Here is a 15,581-nt window from a genome sequence, read left to right on the forward strand (position 1 = left end):
GCCCCAGGCAAGGTTGACCAATGATCAAACCTGGACTAGGCACATACCGCTCAGTAGTCCTTATCGTTTTATTTGTGGAGTGTTTTCTTGCCATTTGGCTCAGGGCGATGGGAAAGGTGCTGGTGTTTTTGACCGTCAATATGTGAAACCTTTCAGATCTCTATTTTCACAATCCAGCCTTGAGGATATACTGCGTATACGTGGCTTAGGACAGAGAGTTGGTGACAAGACACACGTAAAACACTCCCTTCCTTTCATCCGCTTAACCTGGAAATAATCAATGCATCCAATACTATTTCTGTGAATATTTTTTTATTTATAAGGACATGACACACAACAACAAACAAATTTAATCAGATTGTTTACAAATCATTATATACTGCAAAAATCTAACAGTATGGGTTACCTTACTGAAATGAATCAGCTACAATTAAAGCTGCACATTATTTCTTAAAACAAGTTCACTTGACCCGACAAGACCATGCAAACAAACCTTTCAAGCACACAATATCACTCCCCACCGTCGTCTAGGTGGGCTTTCTTATCAATACCTTTTAAAGTGAGAAGATGCCAGTCGAAAGGTAGGACTCAAGGAGATTCACATTCATATTTGAAAGAAATTGACACAAATCACTTGCACAGAGATAAAGAAGGTAACAATAGTGAATGCATATGATATACTGTACATATCAGTGCCTTAAATGACATGTTTCAAAAATAGTTTGTTTTATCAAAAAATTAATAATTCAGATTTTTTATTTCTTTTTTTTATTTTATTTTCTTTATTATTTTTTTTTTTTTACACAAAACAGAGATTTCTCTAGCTTATACAAGGACACTTATGGCCAGGTTACTGACGAATATTTAAACAAAATAGGGAGGGAAAAAAAAAAACAACAACATAGTGCTGCTCCTATATTTCACGAGTCTCCGTCCAGCATTTTAAATTTCTTTTGCAAATTTAAAATTCTCCATTAACAACTCATGAAGTACAACCTATCAAAGTAGAACTACTCATTTGCACTGTGCTCTTAAGTACTTTCAATGAAATGAGTGGTAAATGGAGTATTTCAACCTCAGATATACATTTTATAAGTAATATTTCACCCACGTTCCAGTTGAACTTACATTAGGTCAAGCTGCTCATAGCTGTTGAGGTTGAGTGTTTGACACTACTAAGATTAATATTCTTGAATGCATTACCCTTTTCTTCTGGGGGCTTTTTTTAAAATTACAAACAGTTGTGTACAGTAGACCCCATCACTGCAAAACCTAAAATCACTTTGACCAGTGAACAATAAACCTGGAAAATGGTCAACAGTCTTATAACAGTGATAAGATATATATATATATACAAACCTCATAAATCAACATCTTGACAAGTAAGAGATTCATTGCTAAATGTGATACATGTTGGAAAACAAGTATGCCTCCAATGAGAAAAAGTCTTGCACAAGCCATGTTTCGCTCCACAAATGGATCTAACAGTACTCAGAACAAAAAAATATACAATGTATTTACAGCAGGACACATATATTTCAGGGAATGTTTGATGGAGAAAAATATATTTGTTAAGTAAATTGATCAATATCCGTCCCTGATTGTCAAAAGAACTGTAACAAGAGGGAGCTTTACATCATCTTTCAATAAAATGATAACAGTTGAGATCAGTGTTTCTCGCACAGACGCACACACAGCCACTTGCAAAGAGATAGTCATAAGACAAAAATTGATGTGATGTAGTATGGAAGAAATGTCACTCAACCACTTAAAAAAAGCTCAAGGTTTCAAATAAACTTTAACAAATGAATCTTTGATTATTTATAAGAAGGTAATAGATATCAGACCTGCAGAAATCTGAATATTGATTCTGTATACATACATACATACATGTTTATCATACAGCCTGCAAAAAAGTCTACAGATATGTCATTTCAATTAAACCAGAGTTATTGGGGGCATCTTGGTGCCTGTTCTTCCTAAAACTTTAGTAAATAAACTTAGATTGATAGCTCACCCATTAACCTGTTTGTTGAATTGGGACTTGTCTCGCAAAATAACCCCGCTATATATGTATGTATGTATGTACGTATATATATATATATGTTTGTGTGTGTGTGTGAGAGAGAGAGAGAATAAGATTTGAAAATGTTCAAAAAAGGCACAGATTTAAAGAAAAGAAACTGGAAAACCCACCCAAATGTCTTTCACAGCATGAAATACCCTTAGTAAAACTGACTTTAAATTGTTATAGAAGGGGTACCCATCACATGGTTCTTTCCCCAAACTAAGTACTCTGACTGCAGTAAAAAGATGATTTAAACTTTAAATTACTGAAGAGCATTGCATATCACAATTTTCTCCTACCTTTTCATATTGAGTCAAAATTTATGACAACTGGTTTCATTGACAAATTGCCTTTGCCATACTGTGACAGTACTACATTCTTTGTAGTTGAAACATTAAGCACAATCCTTTTTAGTAATTTTATTACAAGTATCATCTCCACTTTGGAAGAGAAGGGAGGGGTGTTTTTTAGGTGTCTGACTCTAATTCACTCCAGTCAGACTACCAATGTCAGACATTTCAAAACTAACATTTCATCAGCCAATCAGAGTTACCACGTGAGGCTCAACCTGCCTATGACTAATTGATGTTACAGATCAGATCCTTCAATCAGTTGATCCTTCCATCTATGACACACCATTTGGAAAACCCCATTTTTGGCAAGAATAAAGTGACTTCACTGTAAAAGTACATAATTACTTATGTTGCTATAACAATGGGGCCATCTCATTAAGCAATTAAGAGAAGATTTTTATAACGTAAGAAAAGATTTCATAAATTACCTTAAAACTAGTTAACAGAAAAAGCATACATGCAGTAGGCGAAGCCTGAATTTTCACAAGTGGAAATAGTGGATTAAGCAGCAAGACTGATTTGATTTTCTGTGCAAGACAAACAAGACTGACTAAAACATAAATAAGCCCCATGGCAATTGTATGAGAAATCATGTTACTGCATCTCCTGTATCACACTTTGGTCACATCATTTTTAGGGGGCTTTCACACCCATAATCTGGGTCCTGATAAGTGGCAGGATAACTACTTATCAAATTCTCCTTCAGGTCCTGTTATTGTTCACACACTGGTGTAAACGGAGATTGGGTACCCAAAAAAGTAATGGGGAAATAATTTTGGGGAGAAAATAATTGTCAGTCACACTGACTCAGGCAAAAATTAGACTTCCTGGCATTAATGAACTACGCTAGCCAGTAACTTGCCAGTTATCAAGGAATTCAGGAAAGCTGTGATTAAGAGAAGTACACAATAGGTACAACCAAATGAATCACACTATGATGGGTTGTTGTAATACAATGCCTGTATTAGGTTCTAAGAATATTAAGTGCGATTATGTTCTCATACGAAGCAAACAGGGACACTGTTTATGTCTTTTTAAGGAGGCCCCTGGTCCAGTTGTTTGGTCCGGCAATAATCCAAGGGAGCTTTCATACCTGTAATTTCGTTTCAGCTAAAACTAAGGGCATTGTTCTCCTCCCTTGTTTGGTCCGGACTTTTGGACTATTCAGTTTGATCTAAAAGCATCACCTGTTGGAAACCATCTCCAGATAGCATTCCAGACCAAAGGATCACTATTTGGTGCCAACTCAAGAGGTGGTGTAGATGTGGTTCAAACTGAACCTTTGTTTTGGTCCATTTGGAGAGTGAACACATTTGTCAAGTCTCAAAGTCCGAAACATACGATCCCGGTGTGCAAGAGCCCTGGATTAACATTCTGGAGCTAAATATATATATATATATATACCCATGTACCATTACTCTTTTTTTAAAGGGGAAATACTAATGTAATAATTTTAACATTTAATTTTTACATTTTATGAGGTTAAACTGAACAAGACTATAAACAATATATGGTCTATTAAAATGACAAAAGAAAGACCACACATCACAAAGTGAATCGTTTTGGCAGAACAGATGACATCAGATAAAGTGCTGCTGAAATTAACAGAATTAAATATTGCCTCCCTTCAGCCAAAAGTTTCACTTGTTGAAACATCAGGGGAGGAGTTCAGCTGAGACCTGGTCTCACTGACTCTGATTAAAGGGAACTCGGAGAAGTCTGTGCTGTGTCCTCTTATACTTGCTTGTCCATTGGCAACAGAAAATGCCGAAGAGGAACCAGATCTTGATGTCTGGAAGTGAGATTTGAAGTTTGGATCAAAGGAGCTTATTTGAAAAGTTTGCAGTATCCCCTGCGAGGAGTCTGTCTTTTTGGGGGGAGAGACTTCCAAAAAGTCCTCCTCAGCCGGGGATACCGTGGAGGGAGGAGTGGTCTCATCACCTGAAAATGAAAATGAGTGCTGGGAGTCCCCTACTAGTAATCCAAAGTGAGGTTTCTCTGAGGTGGCTCTTAATGGGGAACTTAACCCTGACTTGAAGCGACCAGGGGAAGGTAACTGTTTCTCAGTTGAGAAAAGAGGCTGTCCGGCTAAAGTTGGATTTTCTGAAACCAAGCTGAGGCTCTGGCTAGTAAGGTAGCTGTCGTTCTGGCTCGTCCTCTCAAGAGCTTGCTGGAGAAATTTCGAGTATTCTTGCAAGAGGCTGGCCTTTTCTGACGATGGCTGAGCCTGGACACTGGAGCTCCCAAGACCCTCCACTGGGCTGCCATCCGAAACGTCAGAGGAATTAATGGATATGCTTGAAGTAACTTCGGTGTCTGCCACATTGAAGGAAATGTCCGACTGCCCATTGGCTTTGTTTGAATAGTGGTCCAACAGAGTCTGAAGGACCTCATCTGGCAACACATTCCTGTCATGAGTCGGCTTAATCTCAACGTTGATTGGCTGAGGCTCCAAAATAGTTGCAGGAACAGTTTCATCAATGACAGTTGACACCACTGTTTGTGAAACGGGTGGTTGAGAAGAGATACTGGTTGTGTTCAGGCCATAATCCCGACTGTTGGTCGACAAGGCCGCTTGAAGATAGCGTTTCTTCTTGAGAAACTGCATGGCATCATCATAGTTTGTGCTGCTGGCTGCTGGCTTTGTTGGCCCTCCATGCTCAGCATTGCTTTCTTCATCTAATAGGCTTTGCTTGTCCACAATTTCAAAGGTATACTGTGGGACCTTGCTGTTTACCTCGTAAGAAGACAAAGTGGACAGGCAAGGAGGAGTCTGCTCACTTGACTGTTTCAGACTCCTCTTGGGGACTTTCTTCAGGACCAGCTTGGGAGGGGTCACTTCATCTAATGACACCTCCCCATCTTGGTCTTGGCTAGATGTTTCTTCAGGAAGTTCCACAGAGTAGTCAGCAATCACGTACTCGTGTTTGACTTTGGAGGACACACCATAGAGAGGTAGACCGTCAACTTTATTCCGTCTCTGATCTCCTTTCTCAACGGCTTCGACGAGAGGAGCAGTGTGCCCTTCGGTTTGGGAAGCAGAGGATGTGCCTGAATTATGTACCTTGTCCGCACACTTTTGGCGTTTTTTCTTGGGCAGTGAACTCTCTTTGGCAGGAAACGGGAGGCCTAAAGTTTCTGCTTCGTGCAACGGTCCAACTTTATTGTTAGCCTTATTGGTCTTCCTTTCTCTGTTTTCATGACACATTCGTCTGTGCTTTAATACCCGGTCCGTTCTTGAGAAGTACTGGGGATGGAGGATGAAATACATTAATACAGTAGCTTGCAAATATGCTCAAAGAAAATACAGACCATTTTTAATTTTCTCAGAGTGCCACATCAAATTGACAGACCTAAAATTGAAACCACATTAACAAAATAAGCTTAATCTTGAACCCTGCTTGAAATCAGTGCAAACAGTACGCACTGTTGGTTGTTATTTTCACCCTCTTCTCCATTTTCCCGGAGGCATGATGCTATCTAACTTGAGCAACAGAGATTGAAGTACTGTCTGTTGTTGGCAAACCCACGGCTATGTAGCTTTAGTGCAGTTAGGTAAGTGGCTAGGAACCTAAAAGCATCTGGTGCCAAAAAAATCCTCAAAGGAGATCAAGAGCAAAGGTGGTTAGAGAAACACACAGAGTAGTGAAAAAAATGGTGTCAAAGATCATCACATGAGGCAGCGTTGTCTCTTACGCCAATAAACGGATAAAGCTAAAGTAAATCAAACACTTTTGAAATGTTACATCAAGATGGATAAGCAGACCCAAAATGACTGAGACATTATCTTATATCTAGATTTTTAACTTGTTGCTATTTTTTCACGTTAATGTTATCAAAATGAAGTCAACTTGGCACAAACTGATTCTGATTGAGATATTCACCACTGATGCTACAACCAGCTGAACAAGGGTCCACTAAGCCTTTTCATTTTTTTCTTTCCCCAATGTGGATTAGCCTTTGCCTTTATTGCTCCATTTTCCATCATCGTAAGTGTAAAGTTTAAGCAAACAAAACTTCACCTGGTGACAGTAGTCACATTGGTAGGGTTTCTCTCCGCTGTGTGTCCTCTTGTGTCTCTCCATGTGGTACTTCTGGATGAACTTCATACCACATTCATCACATCGAAAGGGCTTTTCACCTAAGTATAGGAAAAAAAAGGAAATAAAACCACCCACTTGAGACTGAAATGTCAAATTAAATCATGGGGATTTACTGTTTGCGGCAAACCTACACTCACCTGTGTGGATCTTCTCGTGTCTCTGAAGAAGATATTTTTGAATGAAGCGCATGTCACATTGGCTGCACTGAAAAGGCTTTTCACCTGGAGTTTTAAAATACATATAAATATATGCAGTAACTTCAGATGCTGATTACAATGAATATCTGCATTGTGACAAAAGACATGCAGGTAATTATAAAAGAAATACATATTAGAAATGATGGTCCGTATAACTGAGTAATTCTTACCAGTGTGAATGAAGACATGCCTCTGTAGATGGTAGTTGGTTCTGAATGCCGCATTACAGTGAACACAAACATGGCACTTGGGGTTTTGTATGCCAAATGATCCTTCCTCATTAGTGCTCAGAATCTACAATAACAAAGGGAACGCCAAAAGACATTTAAATGGTTTCCATCCAGCTGTAAAATTTCAATTCCCTTCATTCTCAATAACAAAAATACTCATTTGTATTGCTAAAACAACTTTACTGATGTGCACCTTTGCTGGTGAATGCTGTTTCCTTTTCTTCTTGGGACAGAGCATCAAGTCCTTAGCGGCTTTTTTGTCCTTCTTTATCATGACTGCAGGCTCTGACAACTTAAGCTCCTGCTTAATGCTTAACTGAAAAAGTAGAAACATAGACATGCTAAACATTTGACAAAACAAGTATCCTGGTTCAAGGTCAACCATTGTATCCGGCAGTTTATCTGGTTCAGGGACACCTTTGCAATAGTGCAAACGGAACTAATAAATCCAAGGGAGCTTGACAACAGAGCAGCTATTACTCCAAATTTGGAAGGCGAATGACCATTGTTCAAGTATTTGGAAGACTTTACATACTGGAAGACTCATCCTTGAATGGATAAACTCCACACATGTCAGAACAATTTTACTAGTTAAAGCAAGAAAGCAAAGGTGTTGACAGTTGTATCAACAACGCCTCAATCATTAATTGTGACAGTGAATTATGGCATTGAAAATGCATGCATGTATAACACCTCAAAATGCATTAAGGCGTAGCTTAAAAAAACAAAACCTCAATTACCAGGACCAACTGTGCTTTCTTTCAATGTTACTTGTTGGCCAAAATTAATCAAAACAGGCTAATATCTAGGTTTTGTAGGCTTGAAAAAATAAACGCTCGAGAAAATACGAGAAAACTCCTGAAAATTTGTTGGAGTTTCACGTATAAAAGTTGCATATTGTGAACACAGGTTTTTTGCACGAAGGTTTTAAAACATATGCACTTTTCCTGCTTTGACCAGGGAGAGAGAGAGAACCAACAAATCACAAGGAAACCAAAGTATAGATCTTAAATATTACAAAATAAGTTGCCAAGTGGCACATAAACATTTGCAGTTCACTGCAAATCTATTTTGGAATGGCTGGTTGATGCTGAGACTTCAATAAATGATTTGGTGTGTGCACTGTTTTGCCAATGACTGAAATGATGAACATAACGTCTGTGCAGGTGGGGAAATAATCTATTGAAAAGTGTCCCTCTGCACGCTTAGAGATATATAAAGCATTGTTTATTTGTCAGTGCATTATACCTTTTCTAGGTGCATTAAAACTGCAGTTTTTATTTGCATTGCTCCGAGTTCCACCTCAGCTATGTTACGAATGTTGACTGCCGGAAGTCCATGGTGAGATAACGTAATTATACAAACCAGAAACCATGTGATTGTTTGGCTATAAATTGAGTGAGTTCATAAATCTGATCTAAGACAGTCAGATGGTATTAGCACATAATTGTCAGCACCAGCTTTTTGGATTTCTGAGATCATCTTCTGCACACTTGGTGAAAAATTACATTAGGTCTCTAATGGAATACTTTTTAAACAATGTTATTTTAATGATATTTCAAGAGAAATGTTTATGAATCTGCTATCCAAGTTGGAAAAGAAGGCACTGCTAAGAAAATAAAGCACTGCTACTGACTATAGTCAGTGTCTGATTTGGGTTTTTGCGTTGCATCCTGGCTTTTACATACTTTTACATCTATGTGTAAACTGGAGGAAAAGTGTCCAAATACATAAGCTTATGAATGGCAGACCATGTCTTAAGCAATGTGAACTCACTGGTGAATGAAGCAAGGAGGGCAACTTATGGGTGAGTTTTAGGGGGAAATGCACTCCCACATCGCCTCCTCCCTCCTCTTCCTCTCCACCATTCTTTGTCATCTCTTCCTGCATCATTAGCTGCTCGGGAGGCACCAGGTCATGAGTGACCAGTGAGCTCACAGTCAAGTTTTCGTCTTCATCTTCATCATCGTCGTCCTCAGCCAACAGGGGGTGGTTCGCCAGAGATCGCTCTCCAAGGGTCATCACTACTAGTCCCCCTCCACTGCCCAGCCCAACTCTCCCTCCTCCATCTATTCCATCACTGCTGCACTTCAACAGCATACCCTCCAACTTGTCCTCAGTGTTCATCTTACATAGGGTAGTTGGGCAGTCTGTAAAAAAAAAAGGAAAATATTAGACGCGTGAAAATGCAGGTTTCTTTGAAATTATCATTGAGGGTTAATTGAGACAAAAGACATGAAATTACACAATGCTAATAAAAGGCAAACACTAAAACAAGTGGAAAAGCAAAAAAAATTTGCAGTTTTTGATGTGAAAAGGGCACTAATGATAAATAATGGATGATAACTTCCGTAACTAGCCTACTGATGGCAGACAGTACTTCAAAGTTTAAGAATCAAATACCATTAATTGACCTTTTCCTTTAATTTAAAATTTGACATTCTAAGATCACCTCAATCACGAACAAAAAAAAAAAACTCAAAGAAAAGCTACCCCTTTGCAGTACTGATTATCAGAGCGACCAGATAAACCCTCTGATCCGGTTTGCATTGGTTCCCTCAACACCATGGAGGTATTCCGATGATGCACTTCTATTAGTGCGGTGCCCTTTCAAAGGAGGTTGACTGCTGATCTAATGAGTATTCTCCATCTCTGACATCACAGAATCATTTATTTGACACTGCTTTCCCTTTCAGTGTGCCAGGTAAATATGCACACCCTCAGCCAGTTTCCCAGTGACCCGACATGAGATATAGCCCTTCAACTTAACGGTGGTGCTAAGGCAGCTACCTGGATTCCAATCATATTGCTAAACTTGATCTACACACCTTATATCCAATAGTGACAAAGTAGCTTCTCCATTCTGTTTGGGTGGTGCAGCTGCACCCTTCAAAACTTCCTATATGTCATCATATTTCCCAGGTGTCCGTTTTGTGATATCCCAGCCCTCTCCCCTTGCCTCTGCCTCTAAAGGGGAGTTGAGGTATACAGGAAACGTGATTTCTACAACGATACGGCTACATAGGGACTTTCCAGACAACAGTGGAGCCCATGTGTGGTGTCAAGATTATTTGAGCAGTTAAAGTTACTACGCTAAGAACCCTGCAGCATTCATGTGTAAAACAAGATATTTCATTGATGTTAAGCTCAAATCCACTCTGCAAACTTTTCAGTGTTGTTAGCTGTACAACAGGAAATTAAAATATTGGATGGTCTGTGCGCTAATCCCCCAAAAAATGCATACAACACTGCTTCCATGCCATCACTTAGTAGATTCATATCACAACTTTGTACAATATAGCCATGGGGGATCTGCTGAACCAGAGGTGAAGAGCCTTCAGGTCTAGTGACAAGGATGTCTTCAAAACAATACAGCATGAAGTTAAGACAACAGTGTCAAAGTTTAACGCTTCCCTCAGAAGGGACCTCAAGGATGAGCTCCAGCAAAGTAACATCATGAAGGTGCGGATGGATGAAAAGCAGAGCACTGGCTTCAACAACACAACCAATGACCAAGAGCCAACTAGCGTGGATAAATAAGCTGAAAATTGTTCATAAAATGGTTCAACTAAGGTCTGTTCCCCATCCAGCTGGGCTTGTTATCTCACATTGAATTTATTGCAGTTATGTCTTAAGAGAATGAGTAAAGTACTTCTTCAGTCATTCATTTTATAATGCATTATTCTTGTTCAATAATGCAACTATCTAGGCCATAAGATTGACTACATTGACAACTTGCAATCAATTGAGTTGGCTGAAGGTATTTTTGTGGATATGATTTGTGACTTCAAATGTTAACTAGTAATTGTCAACTTCATCATGAATTCATCCCATGTAACAAAAGACCTTTTGGCTAATCAATGAGAGGGGCTGTGTGGCCTGATTAGTTGGGGGGGAGCAGCAAAAGATAACAGTGACAGACAACACCTCTTAACACAGTTTCTTGAACACATAAGATAGTTGGGGGCAAGAATTGCAGCAAGGCACATCGACACCATCGATTATGAGGTTAGGGGGGAGGGAGAAACACCACAGGTGTATGGACAACAAGCCGTCAGGGAGGACCAGCAGTAATGCAGAGTACAAGAGAACGATAAGAAGACTTCAGTCCTTAAGGAAAAATAAGATTGAACACTGGCATGGCAGTCTGTGATTGCCAGTGCAAGCGACATTGCTATGCGCTGCTGGGGGAGCAGCATCCACAACTAAAAATGCCAGCAAGAGGAACAATCTCATCTGCAAAGCTGAAAACATCATTTCACACAACTTAGGAGATGTACGAGCTGGCGGGGGGACAGAAAATGAATGAATGCGCAGCTCTGGAAAACACTGAAGGGACAGTGGAGATTACTGAAGGGACAGTGGAGATTTATTACCAACAACTGCTGTTAAAGCACTTACACAATGTATTATTTACATTTCAAGTAATAATGGAAACTTGTATCACGTGTGCAGTTTCTCTTCTGCTAACCTGCTGAGGTTATTTTTGATTTTATTTCAAATACTAGTCATTTTTGTTGTTGCTTAAAATGACTGACCTGCTTTTAGTACGATTTCCCTTTTAACCTGCTGCTTATGCTCACCGACATTGGGGAGAAAAGGGGGGGTAACTTAATCGACGTTTTCTTTCATTTCGTAACTTACAATACACTTCTTCTGTAAAGTCAGGAAGAACAAACGACGACAGGCACATGTGGCTGCACAAACCCAAATGTCAGTCATCCCTGGCAGCAACACGGCCTCTCCGGTGCGGAGGAAAGAGAGGAATGGGCTTTTTTTGTTCACTTAACATTGTCCTAATTAACGCTAACTAGCGTTCACCTTAAACGACAAGTTAGCTAACAAAGCACATATGGACCCTGTCAATGGGCTTAATGTAGACCCACACCGGAGCCATTCAAACAGCTGTTGTGTCTCCCCGGGTTTAAACACACACCAACAGGGACTAACTCCCCAACAACTAAATGTAAACGGCATAACTGTTTTTAAAATTGTGACTTCTTGTCATTTTCGCTAGCCGGCTAGCTAATTAGCTGCGGTTGTCAAACAGCAACATCGTATTCACGAAGCCGCAGTAAAAACGGAGGAACCGTGGCTCATTCGCCTTCAGAATTAAAGAGCTCCAAGAGCATAGATATGAAATTATCCGCGGGGAAAGGAAAAGGAAAAGGTGACTTGTGTCAACATTCTAACTTTAATCGTCGTGCTACTTATTCAACAACTCACATGAATTCAATCGTAATGTCGTAGAATCCAACTAGGCTCCCTCGCAACGCAAAGCAATACATTCAACGACGCTATCGGAATTACAATTAAACTCGAATGACCTTGAATGTATGAAATAAATAGACAGTGTGTTGTGGCCACAGCTACAAGAACGCCTCATCCATTTTTTTTATCCCAAAAGTAATTCAACGTGACGGCTTTATTTTGAAGGTTTCTGCCGGCAGTCCAATGTTATTCACGCTGCTTGACGCTGTAAGGGGCCTGTTTGCAGCTACTTTGCTAACTTAGCTGCTAGCAAGTTGCTGCAAACATTAGTTAATGCATGGTGCTATAAATTTGTAGTCAGCGCTGCGTCTTTAGAGATACCGTCCCCGGTGTCTTCTAAAAATGCAGACATCGACGATGAGCAGTAGCAGATGTTAATTTCACGGCACAGCACAACTTTCGCTCGCATATTTTTACAAACTTGCCAAGGGGTCTGGTTGGCTTCAGCTCTAGCGCCTCCAGCTTCCTCGGTCACTTCGCTCAATAGGCCACAATGTTATAGCTGGCTAGTAAAGCTAACGTTCCGGACTAGCTTGCTCGTTACGGAGACAGACAGTTAAATATGTGTCAATACAATATACACGATATATCAACTATTGTTGCTTCTTACCTGCAATGAGTCTTAATCCCGTTTTGCTGTCATGATTGTTATGCAAGACCACAGTGCACTGATGGTGTGCGGAATAATCAAATACACTATCATGTTTCAAGGGGTGTGTTTGTCGCCACCTAGTGGCCAGTATGTGTCAGTACGCCGAGCGGCGCGCTCCTGATCACTGCAGCTGATAGGCTTTCACTTTGATGACCTACTTCTCTGGATGGCCCAAGTCACAACACCACCCTCATCAGTTCTGTCTGCCCATTGCTCTTATTATTTATGTTAAACCATTCCCAACAGCGGACGAACGCGCTTATCAAAAGTGTTACCGAATGGTCAAATGGCCTTGCCCCAATGGACGCGCCTTCATGAAGACCAGTGCAAGTGGGATCGCAGAAACTGAACTTATTGCCCTCGAGCTTTGACTCTTTCAAACTGTGCTCGCTGTAGTTTTGGTGTGCGTATAGTTTGACTTTACCTGTTTTGGAGAAAAAGTGATGTAATGTGATGCAAGTGGGGAACAACTGAGGTCAAATCCTTTCTCGCAGAAGCTGGAACAAAGTGATTAAGAATTCAATTGAATTTCCGTGTTTGTTTTAAATAATGGTGTTTATCTTGTTCTCACCTTGGAGGCTAGGGATGAGTCCATCAGAGGGAAAGTACGTGTCAGATGTTCTGGAGATAAAGATGGTTTGGACATACAGAAGAGGGATGGTGCAGATCAGGGTAGAAGGATGCTGAGGATGGAACTGCCAGGCAGGATGCCGAGAGGAAGATTTATGGATGGGGTGAAAGAGGACATGAAGTTTGTTGGTGTGAGAGAAGATGCTTAGATGCAGGCAGGTGATTCCCTGTGGCAACCCCTGAAGGGAGCGGCCCACAAGGAAAACAAAATCTTGTTCTCACCGGCAGTGTGTGGAACATAACACGACATGTTGCATTGTATTTTTAACCAAGTCAGAAAGAAGTAAAATGTTCCCTATGTATGAATTGTCTGGATGACAGCTTTGCCCACATATTGGCATTTAAGGTGATAGTGTGTTATGGCGAGACATGGTAACACGTGCACGCGCACTCCACCGTGAGGACCAGCGATCAACCTGTTTGCAGTCTGAGCTGCAGCCAGAAGAACCAACTTGGCTCTCCTGGATCTCCAGCTCCCCCGCAGTCTGCAGAGCATCGCGGGGTTCTGCGGGAGCTGCTGTCACACACGCAAATACAAACACACACACACACACACACACACACACACACACACACACACACACACACACACTCCACTCCACCGCCTGGGTCTCTCTCTCTGCCCGTCAATGTGCGACAGGGAGCCGGGGAGCGCGGACAGCACACCCCGCCGCCGACGCTCCTAGCGAGGGAAGCCCCCCTGCTCACTCGGAGTGTGTGCATGTGTGCGTGTGTGTGTGTGCGCGCGCGTCAGACTGCAAAAAAGCAACAAAAAAAAACCGCGTTTGTCTGCGCACGTCAAAGCCCCGGGCTCCGTCCTCAACAGTTGGAGAGGAGAGGAGGAGGAGAGGAGGAGCGCCGGAGAGCCCGCAGACTGAGGACGGACGCGGAGCCGCACGCCGCTCTGCCCCGGCTCCGCTCCGGACATGCAGTCGCTCATCTCTCCGGTGACCAAGGCCATCCTCGTAGCGCTCTTCATCTTCGCCATACTTCTGATCCTCTATGTGATCCTCTGGTACATCTGCAGGGACGTGGACTGCGACCACGGCATCTGAGGATTCCCCGTTCCCCGTCCGAGGAGGAGGAGGAGGAGGCTTTTGGGGTCACGGTGTGAGTCTACGCTTCTTCCGCTCGCCTGCTAGATGTTTTGAGCGTTCTTCTCTTGCAGATGTGCGTTTCTTGTCGTGCGTAATGTGAAATGCGCCCGGTGTGCACGGCGGTGGCCGGCGTGCCACCTGGCACCCCGGAAGACACCCGGGCATTTTTGTAGTTGAGGTCAGACCCTTGGGGGTGAGAGGTGATGGACAACAGTGTCATCTGAAGGATGCTTGCAAGACGATTCGGGGAGGAAGCCCCGGTGACCGCCGGTGACATTGCGGTAACCGGCGTGAGTCCCTTAAGGTCAAGAGCAACAATGTTTACCTCCGGATGCCAATCGTGTTTTCCCTCTTCCATCCATCCCTCCATCCCTCCTCCCCTCGCCGTGGAACTGCAGCATTAGTTCATGTTCAGTTCATCCCGGTCTCCTAGGATCCTTCCACGTTGGCAATTGACACCCGAGGAAACGGGATTATCTCCGTCGGACTCTGTGCGCGTCTTCCCCCTAATCTGCATTGTCTCCGGTGTTGTCTTTTTTTCCTCTTTTTAATCGCGAATTGCACCGATAATGCATTTTTACGCACGGCGCATTAACACCCACCCCTCCCCACCCACCCACACCCCCTCCCACTCCTCACAATTTTTTGGAGCTTGTTTAGACATGCAGCATCCAATCTCGAAGAGACATAAACAAACGCACACGCACGCACACACGCGCACATCCATTGTCCAGGCTTAATGAGGGACTCCTCAATATTTCAGGCACGTTGGCGCCCGGTGTCTCCGCGCCGTCACATGGCCCGCAGAGCTATTAAACGTGTGAGATATGATTGGCGTTTTTTCATCTCAGCCCCGGCAAAACCCCGGACATGGTGGAAAGTATCAAAAATTGTGCATGCCCCAAAGTGGAGGATGTGAAGGACATGCCAAGGACATTGCTTGTTGTGTTTTTCTCCGTCTTCTTCTTCTTCTTACAATT

General features: G+C 41.9%; 1 protein-coding gene across 2 annotated transcripts; it reads right to left on the reverse strand.

The window, feature by feature from the left end:
* Positions 1-295: 295 nt before the first annotated feature.
* Positions 296-15,016, reverse strand: znf148 (zinc finger protein 148). 2 transcript variants are annotated; one of them, XM_086145535.1, is made up of 7 exons: positions 14,927-15,016; positions 8,728-9,101; positions 7,145-7,267; positions 6,892-7,015; positions 6,662-6,745; positions 6,444-6,562; positions 296-5,668 (listed from the first exon to the last, which is right to left on the reverse strand). In XM_086145535.1, exons 1-7 carry the CDS (start codon positions 15,000-15,002, stop codon positions 4,049-4,051), a joined length of 2,520 nt encoding a protein of 839 aa, XP_086001661.1. In that variant the 5' UTR covers positions 15,003-15,016; the 3' UTR covers positions 296-4,048. The 2 variants fall into 2 exon arrangements, with proteins under 2 accessions (XP_086001661.1, XP_086001662.1); XM_086145536.1 differs by lacking the exon at positions 14,927-15,016 and adding an exon at positions 12,833-12,906.
* Positions 15,017-15,581: the final 565 nt, after the last annotated feature.

Source organism: Fistularia commersonii, chromosome 4 (genome assembly GCF_037954325.1).
Source record: "Fistularia commersonii isolate RoL2024-O1a breed Wild chromosome 4, RoL_Fcom_v1.0, whole genome shotgun sequence".
Classification (NCBI taxonomy): Eukaryota; Metazoa; Chordata; class Actinopteri; order Syngnathiformes; family Fistulariidae; genus Fistularia; species Fistularia commersonii.